Source organism: Chondrus crispus, genomic scaffold, assembly GCF_000350225.1.
Source record: "Chondrus crispus Stackhouse genomic scaffold, scaffold_64, whole genome shotgun sequence".
NCBI classification, from domain to species: domain Eukaryota; phylum Rhodophyta; class Florideophyceae; order Gigartinales; family Gigartinaceae; genus Chondrus; species Chondrus crispus.
The window spans coordinates 227,826-241,936 of NW_005178593.1; the positions used below are offsets into that span (position 1 = coordinate 227,826).

At 49.8% G+C, this 14,111-nt stretch overlaps 4 protein-coding genes; 3 read left to right on the forward strand and 1 right to left on the reverse strand.

Annotated features, from left to right (window-relative positions):
- Positions 1-2,691: 2,691 nt before the first annotated feature.
- On the forward strand, positions 2,692-2,868 carry CHC_T00007189001 (hypothetical protein). The gene has a single exon (XM_005710649.1). It carries the CDS (start codon positions 2,692-2,694, stop codon positions 2,866-2,868), a length of 177 nt encoding a protein of 58 aa, XP_005710706.1.
- A 1,807-nt stretch (positions 2,869-4,675) lies between these two features.
- CHC_T00007190001 (hypothetical protein) lies at positions 4,676-5,320 on the forward strand. XM_005710650.1 is given in 3 exon segments: positions 4,676-4,731; positions 4,732-4,809; positions 4,889-5,320. The coding sequence occupies 2 exon segments, from the start codon at positions 4,732-4,734 to the stop codon at positions 5,318-5,320; spliced, it is 510 nt and encodes a 169-aa protein (XP_005710707.1). The 5' UTR covers positions 4,676-4,731.
- A 59-nt stretch (positions 5,321-5,379) lies between these two features.
- Positions 5,380-6,640, forward strand: CHC_T00007191001 (hypothetical protein). XM_005710651.1 is given in 3 exon segments: positions 5,380-6,058; positions 6,175-6,410; positions 6,411-6,640. 2 exon segments carry the CDS (start codon positions 5,380-5,382, stop codon positions 6,408-6,410), a joined length of 915 nt encoding a protein of 304 aa, XP_005710708.1. The 3' UTR covers positions 6,411-6,640.
- Positions 6,641-6,741: 101 nt separating this feature from the next.
- Positions 6,742-7,719, reverse strand: CHC_T00008560001 (Possible phycoerythrobilin phycoerythrin lyase, MpeU/V family). The gene has a single exon (XM_005710652.1). The coding sequence runs from the start codon at positions 7,717-7,719 to the stop codon at positions 6,742-6,744; it is 978 nt and encodes a 325-aa protein (XP_005710709.1).
- Between the last annotated feature and the right edge of the window lie 6,392 nt (positions 7,720-14,111).

Here is a 14,111-nt window from a genome sequence, read left to right on the forward strand (position 1 = left end):
TCATTGGCCAGATTCCTGTTTTACGGAAGGAGATTACAATGTCCTGCCTGCTGAAAGCTTTTCCATACGCATGTAGCAGCATACCGCAAAAGTCAAACATGTCGAAATAGTCCATGCCGCCACGCGAAGCCACGAAAGTCATCGAATCTCTAAGATGCTTCTTGAAAGGCGCGAAAAGTACGACATCTAGTAGCTGTGTCTTTCCAGACGTATGTTCTAGTAAAGTGTACACTATTACATTGTTGTGATGTAGAAAATTGAGAACCTTCAAAGACACGTGCGAATGATATCCGTCATAGAATAGAAGTACCTGCAGGCTGCCTACAGTGATCGTTCGCACATGATCGACAAACTGAACAGCCCAGTTGTAGATTATCTCTCTGTTGACACCTCCATTTTTTGACGGCACGACAGGAATACTTGTTGTGGGAGGACGTCAGCTACACTTTCTGTCGTCATATTACCATCTCTCACGACTTGATGATAAGACAGACACTTTCCCTTAAATACAAACAAGGGCTTCATGGCATCTCAGGCAGCACTTACAGCGGTCATCATCGTGAGACGATTCAAATCTAAAAAATGAACCACTTTCTCATCCATTTCCCCTGCACTCGTCAGATAAAAATGACTATCAGACACACCATTGCAGTCTCTCCCGGGAGTTGCACCAGTTTCGTCGAGATTCATATGCACTTTGCCTGAATATTGCTGTCCTTGATTACTTTCTCCAACGTTGCAAAGCGCTTGGTTAAAGTTCTTGCGTTACATGCTGCATATCGAGCAGCTTCTTGACGTACAGGAAGGCCGAGTTTGAGTTTGTCACCATGACGCTTGATAAACAAACGTAAAAATTTTGCTCCAAGACGTGCGTGTACAAACGATAGTAGCATTTTAGAGAGGATGCAAGTTGGCATACAGCTTCTTGCACATGTTGGCGTCTGAGAGTCACTCCTAGTTCTGCGTACCGACAGAGCCTGTCTACAACAAATTGTTCTTCATTCTCAATGAAAGCTGGAAGCCGTCCTGGAAAGACGGTTGTGCGACTGAGAAGCGGTCAATCCCGCATTACCCGGTAATAAAGCGTAGATATAGGGACATGGAATTTAGAAGCTGCGTAACGGTACGTTGCGCCAGCACGGACAACGGAAAGTGCATTGTGAACGTTTTGTTGATTACGACATGCAGCTGTAGCGCCTTTCATGCCAAAAAATCAGTTGTGGAGTCCCGAGACTTTGGACAGCTCCGTTGGTGGACGTATAGGACTTCATGAAAGCGTATCATTTACCTATGCAATACAAAAACCCTTAAGCACGTTCCAAGAATTGGAATAGAGAGTTTTTGAAAACAAAAAATTGGTAAATTGTGGTGGCTATCCGATTGGCAATTCTTTGTCACATTTAGCGAGGTTTGCGCGGACGGAGATTTTTTGAACCATTGCAAAGTCGTGACTAACTGAACCCCTTCCAACCTCTTACTGAGTGCTACAGCCCTCTCCCCATATCTTCGTCGCCCAAACCCACAATGCGTCAAAAATCGTACAACAAACGAGCTATTGCAGCCAAAATGCGCTCGACCACAAGGCGCCTTCGCCTGTCCATGGTAGCATGTCGCACACGCTCTATATTATTTTATTTTGCCCGCAAGCGCCGACTACTTCGCATAGATCTAACCAAACTCATAAGATTGACGATCGCTGTAAGTTGTATGTCGTTCAACTTCAACATTTATTCCGACCTCCGCTGTCTCCAGGACTTCCGGTATAGGGGCCACAACCATCATAGCTTTCAGAAGACCAATGTAGAGCTGTTCAGTAAACCTGAACCGCTTTGTGACCTGCCCGTTGCCGCCGGGAGGGGCGCTCGGGTGGGAGCACATGTGGCGGAGGAGGACAGAACGGGTGAGGGCGATGATGGTGATGGGGGATGTGAATACGGGTGAGAAAGGGATGTAGTGAGGTGATGATGGCGGAGGTGGTCGTTGCGGGTTTGTTTCTAGTTGGATTTGAATGGGAAGAGAGGGTCTAGTCGGTGAAAGTTGTTGTGGGGAAGGTGTGGACGGCAACGTTGCCATTTGAAGGGGAAGGGAGGCAACGCCCGTACCACAGATAGTGTTCTGGAACAAGACGGGCAGGCGCGTGAGGGTTTCCTCTGTAGGTATGATGGGTCTCGCGGCTCAATGGGTTTGCTAGATGCAATTTTTGGCGGGGGAACGAGAGGTGGACACGAGGTGTAAGGTACCCTTCCATATGGCGTCCTTTTTAAATTCGCTATTTTAATTGATACAGTATTGCGACTTGTGACTAAGGAACGCAAAATTTTTGTCGCTATAGAACAGCTGTCCTGCCACGTGTGCGAAATAACGATTTTTTAGTCACCACTTCGGCTTCAAAAACTCTCTAAGAGCATCTCCACCGCGCAGGCAAATTGTGGCCATTTCTAAAATATGGCGACTCAGGCATGAGTTTGGTCTCCACCGCGCAAATCTGCACACAAATCTGTTTCACAAATCGTATGATAAATAGGATTTGTGTCTTGACGGCACACATATTTTTTGATTTTGTGGCGCGTCACGTCAGGGTGACCCCACCGCGCCTTGCCCAAAATCGCAAAAAGCAGACAGTTGTCCTCCGGTAATTGGATCTACTATCTTTTAATCAAGCCGCGGTTTGGGGGAGGTGGTGATTCAGAGATGAACCCCATCGCGCCTGTAACACGATACATCTATTCATATTCAGGGTCACCCCAATTAGGCTACAAGTATGTCGTAGAAATACATTTGGCGCAAAGAAGCAAGCTACTGCACGCGTCTGTTCCACAATTGGCGGCAACTCTTGCTCGTCACTTGCCCGCTCTCCATAATATGTAGGCTCCTGTTTGGGAATTATCAACTCGGCAAGTACACCACGCTTTGAATTCCTATTATGGACTCTGGAACTGCGCTCTCAGCAACGCACAGGGCAAGATTCTCCTCGTCTGACCACCCCAGTCCCTTACTCTTTTTCCTCACTCTTACTGCCGAGTCATCAGTCCTAGTAACCACCTCAGCCATTGCCTGCACTTCTCAGAAGACGAGAAGGAGGGAGAAGATGGGAAATGTCCACGAGCGAAGGCTGCACAACACTCCTTTTTGCGTCCCACACTACTGATGGGACTTCAGTCAAAACAGCCCCAATGCCATTTGGAAGAGCTTTGGTAGAGCCGTAAGCACATGAAATTCAGATGTTTTCTGTACCGTTACTATAGAACGAAGCTCGCCCAAACGGCGCTTTGGACAAAAATCTCGACCAAACAATTTTGGTTTGGAAAAGAATCCCTCCCAAATTCTAAACTTTAGGACAAATGGTGGCGCGGTGGGGTTCAAAATTTCTACCATCGGTCCGAACTTTAGTCCATCGGTCCAAACTTTAGTGGTTGGAATTTTAGGACAGAAATTTTGTTGGCGGTGGGGTCACCCTCACAAATCCCATTTTTTGGCAACAATCCTCTGCTTGAACGGGCTGATTTTTTGTTACTTTTAGACACCGAAACAGCAAGAACGCGGGAAGCCACGGGTACACCTGACCCGCCCAAAACGTCTGAGCATGCTAAATGCGCAGTGGACGGTCTATGCTCGCACTGCACATGCCCGCATCCACCCGCATGCAGACATTGTGCACGCGTTAACACTCATTTATTATGGGAGTCCGCGGGCGTGGATGGGGGCTAACTGAACTCGACCATCTGGCAAAGGCGTGAGTAGCGACGCGGCCGGGTACGCTTCGGGCGGCGAGGACAAGTCTGGGTGGAAGAGGTCAGCGTCGACGAACTGGACCTCGGCTTTGTGTCCTGCTGGTCGGGGTGGGGGGCGGCCCAGAAGTCGGGGCGCGGGAAGTCTGGGCGCGGATCGGGGGCGGGTGCGACGCAGTGCGCGGTGGAGACCGCGACGCGATTTGCGCAACGGCGATTTGTGGTACTTTCGCAAACGGAATGCGCAAAACGAATGCCCATGTGGGAGCCTGACAAGTGTCCAAATATAGAAACAATTTGCCCATGCGGTGGAGATGCTCTAATAGCAGCTCAAGTTTGTCCGCCCTTTCTTTGATTTTCTTGACAGTAGAGTAGAAGTCATTGCTGAAACTAATTGACATATTTGTTTTGAAATTGATCCACGTCGTTTACAACATGGAGACGTGATAGCTCCAGGAGATTGGTCTTTTGCGGGCCCGGGCCCGGAAAATGACACTTTTTTCGAATAATATTGGTGTTTAAAACATTAGGTCACTGTTCAAAAATTGGGGTGCCCCCCCTTTACCGTACTTTCTGGCGCGCATATAAAAATACAGGTACAGGGGGGGGGGGAGGGGCTCCTCAATAGTTCGCAAGCCAATAGTTCGCTTGGTCAAAAAGTTCGCTTTTCGGACGATGTCACGCCTTCTCACACGGGTACACGTGTACTGGTCTAGACTGTTGTGGTCGCCACCGCCCTCCCTAAAACTGTTGACAGCTTTAGGCTGACATCAGCAAGGCGAGCATAATAGTTCGTTCTGCCAATAGTTCGTATCTGTGGGTCCTGGCACGGGGGCGAACTATTGAGGGGAACCTACTGTATCATACAAATTTATCACCACTACACGTAAATAAGACAATCATCTCTGATCCCTGGTGGAGCGAAACGGCCTAAATCGTTTTCAAGTCTCTCTGCTACACTCCCCACCACATCTTCGCAACTGACTCCTCGCGTGTCGTGGCGATGGCGGAGTCATCATCGCGTCGCCAGAGCAGACGCAGTGTGGACCCGCCCACGAACGACGCGAAAGCGGAATTTACGGTAGGCTATATGCACGAACTGCCAACCATGCTTTCGTTTGCTTGATACATTACTCACCCGCCATCTAACATTCTCAAAGGCTTGTCTCAGTCTATACTCCACCTTAACCTGGCGTTTCACCCGCTCCGCTCCTTTTCTGTATCGTACATTGCGGCGCGATGTTCCTAGTCCCAGGCGTACAAATGTGCAAGCACTTCCTACAGTTCGTTACGTTGCAGCGGATGACAGCATCAATTGGTGGAGGAAAATCTCAAAGATGCGATGCCTTTGGTGCGCCCGACGTGTCTATCGCTTTGCTGATGACACTGAACTCATGCAACATCTCCAGACCTGTCACGGCCGCTTCAAGTACGAATTCGAGAAGAAGAAACCCACGGGCTCAAAGTCACACACCGAAACCATTGTATATGTACGTATATCTATGTCACCAAAATTGCATTCCGTGGAGAATGTAGTAGAGTTCACATGCGAGGACGGCGCGCACTTTGATAAGTGCGACACTAGCCCTTGACATGAGACAAGCGGGCATAGGAGAGTTAACCAACTGGCATGTATGATTGTGTATTACAGATGAGCTTGCGGGATGATCCATCGAGACTGTCGTCAACGTCTGCCGACCTAATTACTGAGGCAGGAGAAGATGATGTTTACATCAACCCAGCCAAGTATGGCCGTCGACTAAAAAAATCTTCTTCTACTAGAGCAAAGACCAAGCGAACATCTTCGTCATACGACGAGTTACAGACACCCAAGCGGCAGCGCCCGTCTCGAGCGTGTGTCACAACGACGCCGAAGTCTGAAGACGCTAAAATCCCAGTGGATGCGAAGAGAACCGAGGATGCAAAGATGCCTGAGGAACTAAGGAAGCCTTCCAGCCGTTCAGTACCAGCCCAGCAAAGTAGAAGCAAGACAAAACCGACGAAAACTCGGAGCGCATCCGTGAAAGTAGAGAAGGCTACTCCCGCTTACAAGAATGCGGCACACGCTGTGAAGGAGAAGAGGTTGTGGCATTCAATTTTGCAGCATCCGGTTTCTCTGGAAGAGTTTCAGGCTGAAGATGATTCGGATGAGGACAGGGAGGAGGAATATGAGTGGAGACTGCACCTCGCTGACGATGAAGTCGAAGAGTTTGAGGACACTCTCCCGGTTGAAAAGCTGTTGATGAATCTATGGAATCAGTTTTTGGTCATGGATTATCACGCGTACGCTGATCACAGGGTGGCCCCGGCTTGCAACGCTTTTGCTAAGAGTAAGTTCTGTTTTCAATTATTTCCAGGTTTGCACCCCATTGTGCGGTTGGCTTGCTGCATTTCGGACGGAAGACATTAGCTGACATTGCGAATATGTATTGTGCGAGCCATTAAGAATACCGGCGTATCATTCAGAAGTTCAATCTCGAGGTTACATTTTTGCGACATCTCACTGAGCTAGGACGCATAGGTCTGCTTGATTCCGATGCGATTTGCGATACTGGAATGATTCTAAGAAATCGCGATACAGAACCAGTGAAGGAGGAGGAAGGTGCACGTTTTTTGTTTGCGGAACGCATCATCCGGCAAGCTGACGAGGAAGCGGGAAAAAAACGGACCCAAAAGATCTAAAAAGTCTTTATGGGGCATAACAGCCGGCATGCGATTGCTGCTGTTTGCATCCCCAATACTGAATGTGAGATTCTACCGCGACCTTTTCAGCCGCGCTCAAGACTGGTAGTCAACAGTCAGGACCTTGTCCCTAGACGGCTCATTCCGAAGTCGATGTGTCGCCTGAGCCAGGTCCTGAACTACCGCGCCCTTACAGAGTCTACGAAGCTTGAGTAAACACATGTGCCGATAAATGCGTTCCTTCTTCAACTGTGCCCTGAGGGCAGCGATATCTCGTTGAAGTACTCCCATGGCAAGTGTCTCCTGAAAAGAGAACGACTTGTTGTAGTGTCTAAGCCCAGTCATCATCGATTGTAGACCGCTCCAGCGTATTCGCAGCTAACCTTGCTACGCTTCTGACGGAATCTACTTCAGACTTGTCCATTTCCCGTTCTCTAAGATGCTCAATCACGGATATATCGCCGAGTTTCATGAGAGCTAATGCTGCGCATCGACGCAGCTCGCTGTCGTCATCTGTGAGCATGATCGCTATCCTCTTCACCTCATTTACACAACCGGCATTGGCCAAGGCAGTGGCAGCTTCTGCACGCACCTCCGGACTCTCGTCGTTAAGAGCAAGGCTGATGGCTTTTAAGGCGCGCTCCCTCATCCCGGCCTTTTCTGCGTCGCCTTCGCTCCAGTCGTCATCTGAAGTAGCTCCCATCATTGGAAGTGCGTCTCCAATGGCAACGGCACCTAACGCAGAAACGACAGCTATGCGGACGTCTGTATTCGGATGGCGTAGACTTTCAAACAACGTTTCGCTGGCATCCCCTTGCATGTACGCTATCGCCCACGCCGCGTGCCCCTTGGCTGTCATGCCAACATCCGGGTTTGAAATTAAGTCAAGCAATTGAGTTACTGCCACACTGCCCATCCTCGCCAACGCCCCTGCTGCAGACGACCTTGCGACAGTATCCTCATCGTGCACCAATGCAAGGAGGAGCGGGCCAGTCGCTGTAGAATCTCCAATCTTCGCCAGCGCTTTCCCACAACTTCGCCGCACAACGGGATTTGGGCAACATGACAGACCCTCCAACAGCGGCGGGACAGCTACACTTCCAATTTTACCGAACGCCTCCACCAGCCCCAAACGCGCCATCCCTCGAGCATCGGCTAAATGGATTACCATTGCCTCGAGCTGTTGTTGCGATGGTCGGTCTCCAGCCTGCATCATTTCATTCACAGACGATGTGAGAGCATCTGTGGACGAAGGATCTATGTCGTTTGCCAGTGTGCGAAGGTCTTCGGCATATGTCGTGCTTTGCATGGCCCTGGAGCAACATCGAGGAGGGTGGCGAATTCTTCCGGATGATGGTCGTCGAGAGCAAATCGCGGCCCTGCGGTTACCGAAAGAGCATGGGAAACGCCACGACGGTGAAACAAATGCCCTCATCTCATTCAAGCAAGTTCTTTGCGGAATTGGGACAGGCTTTTGCCGAACTATGAATGCCAAAAACATACGCAAAGATGGCCAGACCGGGCAGAGTAGCTATACAGGGAAGTGTGAAAGAGGGTTGTCAATGACCGGAGAGGAGATTCATCGATTGCATGATTCAGATCATACTGCAGATCCTGAATTCTGTACAGTGAACCCTCCCGATAAGGATCATTCTCCATATGGATATCCTCCGTAAACGGATAAAAAGTCGAGCGACGTACTCCGTACCTTACAACTTTTTACCAAAAAACAATGTCTGTGGATTATTCCTCAATTGGATATCGCGTTCAATGTGAAATAAGCATATCATACAGACCCCTCCTACTTAAAAACGTATTTTAAGGTTACTTTTGAGCGGCCAAGGCACAAATTACCCCATAACCGTTCATTCTTGATCGATCCCTTCACAATCTGCTCAATAAATTCCAATCCCCGTCTGAGGCTTCGCAATTATCATCGTTCTCGACAAAAACATCTTTCTAGCATATACTCCTGTTGGTCCTCCCCCAATAAATCTCCTCTGATCGCAAACATTGCGTGTTGTCAGCACCGTAGCCATCTGCCCCCGTCAAGCGACAATCGTCGATGAAGCGCTCTGAGCTTAACCTCGCCCAAAAGCAACAAATGTGTGCAGAGTTCCAACGGCGCAAAAAGAGCAAGGAGCAGACGTCACAAAGCGCCCTTGCGAAGTGGGCCTCAGTACAGTTTTCCCTTTCCAAACCTCCTGCTCAAGCTGTCATGTCCCGCATCATCAACGGCAAGTATGGTTTTCGTCCCGATATCTCTGCGTACCAAGAAGGGGAATTGCACAGATTGTGCTGTACGGTATGAAAGGAGTGTTACGTACAGTGCTAGCCAAAATGATAGGGACACAGGCTATTCGCACTGTGGCAGCCCCCTTTTGCTCCAATGATAAAAGAGAAGAGGCTCTGTATACGTATTGGGCGAGCTAAACGTGATGGAAAAGACGGTTTTATAGAATAAAAAAAAGCCTTGGAGCTATAACGCAAAAACGTGTTTACGGCATGGCCATAATGATAGGGACACCAGGAACTAACTCGCATTTTGGTGCAAAACGCAAACTGCGTTCCGCCGAAAGGCGTAAAGGCCATGCTAAGGCTACACTCGAGGGATTTGCAGACGGTTGTGCAGAAAACAGACGGTTGGTAGCTTGGAGAAATGGGAAGAGGCAAAGTCCTGAGCGAGCACGAAAGGGGGCTTATCGCTGGTCTTTCTCAAGGCGGTAGAACCATTCGAGACATCGCTGCTCGTGTGCAGCGCTCCAAGAACGTAGTTTCTAACTTCCTGCGCGCGCCGTTGGAATATGGGAGAAAAAAATCGCCAGGAAGACCGCAAAAGCTATCTCCGACCGACAAGAGAAGGTTACTTCGGGCTGCTTCAAATGAAACAAAAGGCTCTAACACGCTTCGTCAGGAGCTGGGACTCTCTGTTGCCTCACGGTCAATCCGCCGCACGCTGCACAACGACCCGAACTTCCAATTCAAGAAGATGGTGTCGGCTCCAATGATGCTGCCCCGTCATCTCGTCGCTCGTGAAAATTTTGCGAGCGAGAAGCTGACATGGTGTCCTGCAGATTGGTATAAAGTCATCTGGTCCGACGAGAAAAAGTTCAATCTCGACGGACCAGATGGCTTCGCCTTCTATTGGCACGACCTGAGGAAGGACAAGCGCATATTCTCGAGAAGGCAAGGAGGTGGGAATTCTGTCATGTTTTGGGGGGCTTTTTGTGGGACGAAGAAATGCGAATTGGTGTTGCTCGAAGGAAATCAGAACGCAGAGGACTACATACAGACATTAGAAAGTTATTTGCTACCGTTCATTGATCAGGAGCTGGACGCAGGATGGCTATACATGCATGACGGAGCTTCTATTCACAGGGCACATAGGGTCAGGCAGTTTTTTGAGGAGGAAGAGGTGCCGGTTATGGACTGGCCGGCAAAGTCCCCGGACTTCAATCCTATAGAGAATCTCTGGGGTCTGTTAGCACGTGCTGTATACGCTGGTTGTCGTCAATTTGACAACGTCGAAGAGCTTAAAGAGGCCGTTTGGGAAGCCTGGGATAACATCACAACGGACACACTGAAATCTCTTTTGGGGTCCATGCAACGACGCTGCAGGGACTGTTATCTTACCAAGGGAGGTGCTACAAAGTACTGAGGTGAGTATTGCGCATACATGGGGTCCAGATAATGGGGTAGAGGTCTTGTCCCTATCATTATGGCCATGCCGTAAACACGTTTTGCCCTATAGTTCCGAAGCTGTTTTTTGTTCTATAAAACCGTTTTTTCTATCACGTTTAGCTCTCCCAATACGTGTGCAGAGCCTCGTCTCATTTATCATTGGAGCAAAAGGGGGATGCCACAGTGCGAATAGCCTGTGTCCCTATCATTTTGGCCAGCACTGTACGTAAAGGGGGGGGGGGGGGTGCTGCAATTGTCGGACAGTGACAAAAAGATCGGACATGCAAAATATTTTGAAAAATATCTCCGACACGGGCCAAGGTGCACCGCCGCGCGTAACGGCGCCAGACAGTGCGCCGTAAACGGGGCATGTTAAGACACACCCTGAGGGTGTGTCTTAACAGGGTCTTAGCTCTGTTGTAAATAAAGATGTAAGGTATATGATAAGGTACACATTATGTTAAACAAACGGCATACACCGGCATACACCGATGGTGTAAGTAAAGAGACGTTAAATTAAAACAAAAGACAGCTTACAGTTATAACGCCACTTACAGTAAATGTTTACTCCGTAAAATTCCCGAGTAAACATTTACTCGCAAGCAGGTTAACATTCACTCGATGTCGAGTTGAACGTTGCCAGTAAATGTTTACTCCGTAAAATTCCCGAGTAAACATTTACTCGCAAGCAGGTTAACATTCACTCGATGTCGAGTTGAACGTTGCCAGTAAATGTTTACTCCAGAATTTTACCGAGTAAACATTTACTCGCAAGCAGGTTAACATTCACTCGATGTCGAGTTGAACGTTGCCAGTAAATGTTTACTCCAGAATTTTACCGAGTAAACATTAACTCGCAACCAGGTTAACCTTTACTTACGGAAAAAAGCGCGCGAAACCGGAACACTCCTCTCGTATTGCTGCGAAAAGTTAGATTTTTAGCATACATATAAAAGCAAACCCGAATATTTTTGTTATCGGGCGCTGACCCTCATGACAGAAAACGAGACGGGACTCCCGGAAGCAATTTGCAAATTGTCCCTTTTGGTGTCGTCGCGCGATCGTTCTCATCCACTTTCACGACTGTTGTTGTCCAGAATTTGGGTGTTGTGGTATGTATCGCTCTCCGTCTCGTTTCTAGAGCGACAATCCCGGATCTGATACTTGAACTGACTTTTTTAGCCTCCGAATTGTGTTTCATCAACAGGTGCAGAGGGAAAAAGGAATAACGATCTGCGTGCGCCGGCGTAGAGAGGACAGGGACTACCACTCAACGGATCCACAGCCAAGAGGCAATCTGTCTCTCGCGGGGCTATAGGCACTGTTCTTGCGAATGCGGACTTCTCAAGCTGCGGATGAGCCCGCTGGGGCTTTCGGTTCGAGCGACGGAGTGGGTCACGTTTAAGGATCGTCATCACCGACAGCGAGCGGGAACATCTTTGGGCTTGAACATGGTGTCCAAGGTGACGCCAATAACGATCCGAAGGTCCGCCAGTCACCCCCTGCGTTTTTGAAGCGCAATCGCCCTTCGTAGCCGAAGTCACTGCCTTTTCAAATCTGGCAAACCGTAGAAGCGAAATATCTTCGTGCGCACAGCTGCTGCAGCAGATAATATATAAGCACGGCTACGTTTCAATCCCTCTCCAAATTTCGATTCCCCAGTGAAACAAAACGTCGCCGTTGGGGGCGCCACACATCGCAAGTAGATTGCATGTGAAGGACGCCATGCCGATTTTTCTATTAAGTGGAAGTAAGCAATGATCACTTAAACGATAAAATAGCTTGACCCTTATTTTGAATTTGACAAGATCAAATATCCGCTGAAATATGCCTTTGAATGCACGAACGATTAGCTGCGATGCGACTGGAGAAACTAGTTACAAGGATATCGAAACTATGCGTATCATGAACGCAGAAGTGTATTTCTAACATACCGAATAGTAGTAAATTTGTTTGTTCGCTGTGTGCAAACCCTATGAAAATCGCGCTGTATGTAAGGCATGCTCCTATTATGAGCATGCTTTACCTAACGCGCTATTGTTCAAAGTCTCATTTTTGAGCTTTGAGTACCAAAATAGAGGGACTCGAAACTCAAAATGAGAATTGCCGCGAGGCATGGCCAGGGGGCGCTTCAGGGGTGGAGCAGGTACTGCACTGCGCATACGTACAGTATTCTCATTTTGAGTTTCGAGTACCAAAAAAACGGGACTCGAAACTCATTATGAGTTTCGAACCCCCAAAAAAAGGGACTCGAAACTCATTATGAGTTTGGAGTCCCCTTTTCTGGGGTTCCAATCTCAAAATGAGAATACTGTACCCGAAGGGTACAGTACATGTGATTAGTACAGTATCTCTCGGAGGCTCCCTTCGTCGCCTTGGGGCCGCCAGACCACGACTACATGCCTGCACTCCCTCTGACAGCAAGCGCCAGCACATGCAAGCGCAATTGGGCGATGAAAAGGACGGCGTCGTCGTCGTCAGACAAGTCTTGAAGAGGGGCAGAGCTGCTGCGCATGCCTGGAGATATCTCCCCGTCAATTGTTGTGACGGCCACGACGCGAACGATGCCCCGACTGTCGTGTCTTCTGGCAACGCCGTTATCGACTTCGTCGGCCATCCCTCAGACGGTGGCCCCGTCGGCTAGTCTGTTGCTACCTCTGCGGAGCCACCGACTGCCGTGACCCCCAATTCACCACACGCACCCACTGCCACCCGGGCCCCTGTGGCGGCCCATGCCGGTTCTAGCACGACAGTCGCAGCCGTGCCCGTTACGGCACAAGTACAGTCAGCCGCGCTGCCAAGTGTTATTATCGCCGCAAGCGAGAGTCCGCAGACCACGTCACAGCCACAGTCTGCGTTCCCTCCCAAAACGAAACTTCAAACAGCAGGGCAAGACATCCTCACCCAAGTTGTTGCTCCGCAGTCCCACGCTCCCATCGCCTGCTCCATTCCTGTACCACATCAAGTCCCCGCGCAGCAACCGCTCTTCTTACGAATTCACCTACAAATACCATTACCATCCCCAGTCCCACAAGTACGACAGCAACGTCTTGGTCAAGAGCCGCAGAATGGTCAGCCGATAAGAGCGGGACCCCACTTGCCGCCCGTCCCCCGTTCCACACCCAACATTCCTCACACGGCTTCAAGGTTGAGCCTGGGGGCTTTCCCGAACGCGCCCATCCCCGAGCTACCAACAACCAAACACGGGCTCCCAGCTGTCGTCAACGGATTGACCCTGGTGCCCACGAAACAGTCGCAATCGAAGAGGGAGTCACCAGGGCTTTACAAGCCTGACGCCGCTTTTGCCTACAACCAACGACCACAAGCCCTAGGGCTCCGCAAGCATGACGCTGCCTTTCATTGCACACAGGGACCACAGAAATCCGTGCCAAATTGCACCCAGCGACCACAGAATTCCGTGCCAAAACACGCCATGGAAGGCGCTCTTTCAAACGTACAGAAGTCTTTGCAGACAAGCGTTCGAAGCACGCCAATGGGGCCACGCAAGGATGAGAATCGCACAATTTGCCTGACTGCTAAAGTGAACATACCGAGTGAGAGCCCAACTCCACTTTTTAGCGTCGAGCTATCTGGAAAGGCGATACAATCTGGTCCATATTTGGGAGCAGCACATTCCTTCGGGCGGCCACTGCCTGTCACCTCCTCAATCCTGCGCCATTCGGTCACGCCGCTGCAGTTTCTCAGCCAAATCGTGCAATCCCCTCGTGGCATTTGAAGCCAACTCCCGTTCTAATACTTCCCGGCTCTCAGGCTTCGTCTACGGCTTCCTCACAACGCGACAAGCAAAGCAAAGTGTTTCGAATTACGATGAAAAAATCGGTCCGACCGGCTCCGCTCGGCGAGCGCCATTCCCCCGACGTAGCACGCCCGCGCGCATAGAGACCAAGACGCCGTTTCTCCAGGGGAACAAGCGCGCGGAGCGCCTGTGCCGGCTGCTCAGCTCCGCACGGCGCTGGCGCCGGGGGCCGGGGTAGTGCTGCTTTGTCACGAGTTCGCATC

What these genes read in the sequence shown, in the direction of transcription:
- CHC_T00008560001 (XM_005710652.1), bottom strand. Translation starts at nt 7,719, where the DNA reads ATGCAAAGCACGACATATGCCGAAGACCTTCGCACACTGGCAAACGAC.
- CHC_T00007190001 (XM_005710650.1), top strand. Translation starts at nt 4,732, where the DNA reads ATGGCGGAGTCATCATCGCGTCGCCAGAGCAGACGCAGTGTGGACCCG. An exon ending in ACGCGAAAGCGGAATTTACG is followed by an intron (nt 4,810 to 4,888) that starts GTAGGCTATATG and finishes ACATTCTCAAAG; the next exon opens with GCTTGTCTCAGTCTATACTC.
- CHC_T00007191001 (XM_005710651.1), top strand. Translation starts at nt 5,380, where the DNA reads ATGAGCTTGCGGGATGATCCATCGAGACTGTCGTCAACGTCTGCCGAC. An exon ending in TTGCAACGCTTTTGCTAAGA is followed by an intron (nt 6,059 to 6,174) that starts GTAAGTTCTGTT and finishes CGAGCCATTAAG; the next exon opens with AATACCGGCGTATCATTCAG.
- CHC_T00007189001 (XM_005710649.1), top strand. Translation starts at nt 2,692, where the DNA reads ATGAACCCCATCGCGCCTGTAACACGATACATCTATTCATATTCAGGG.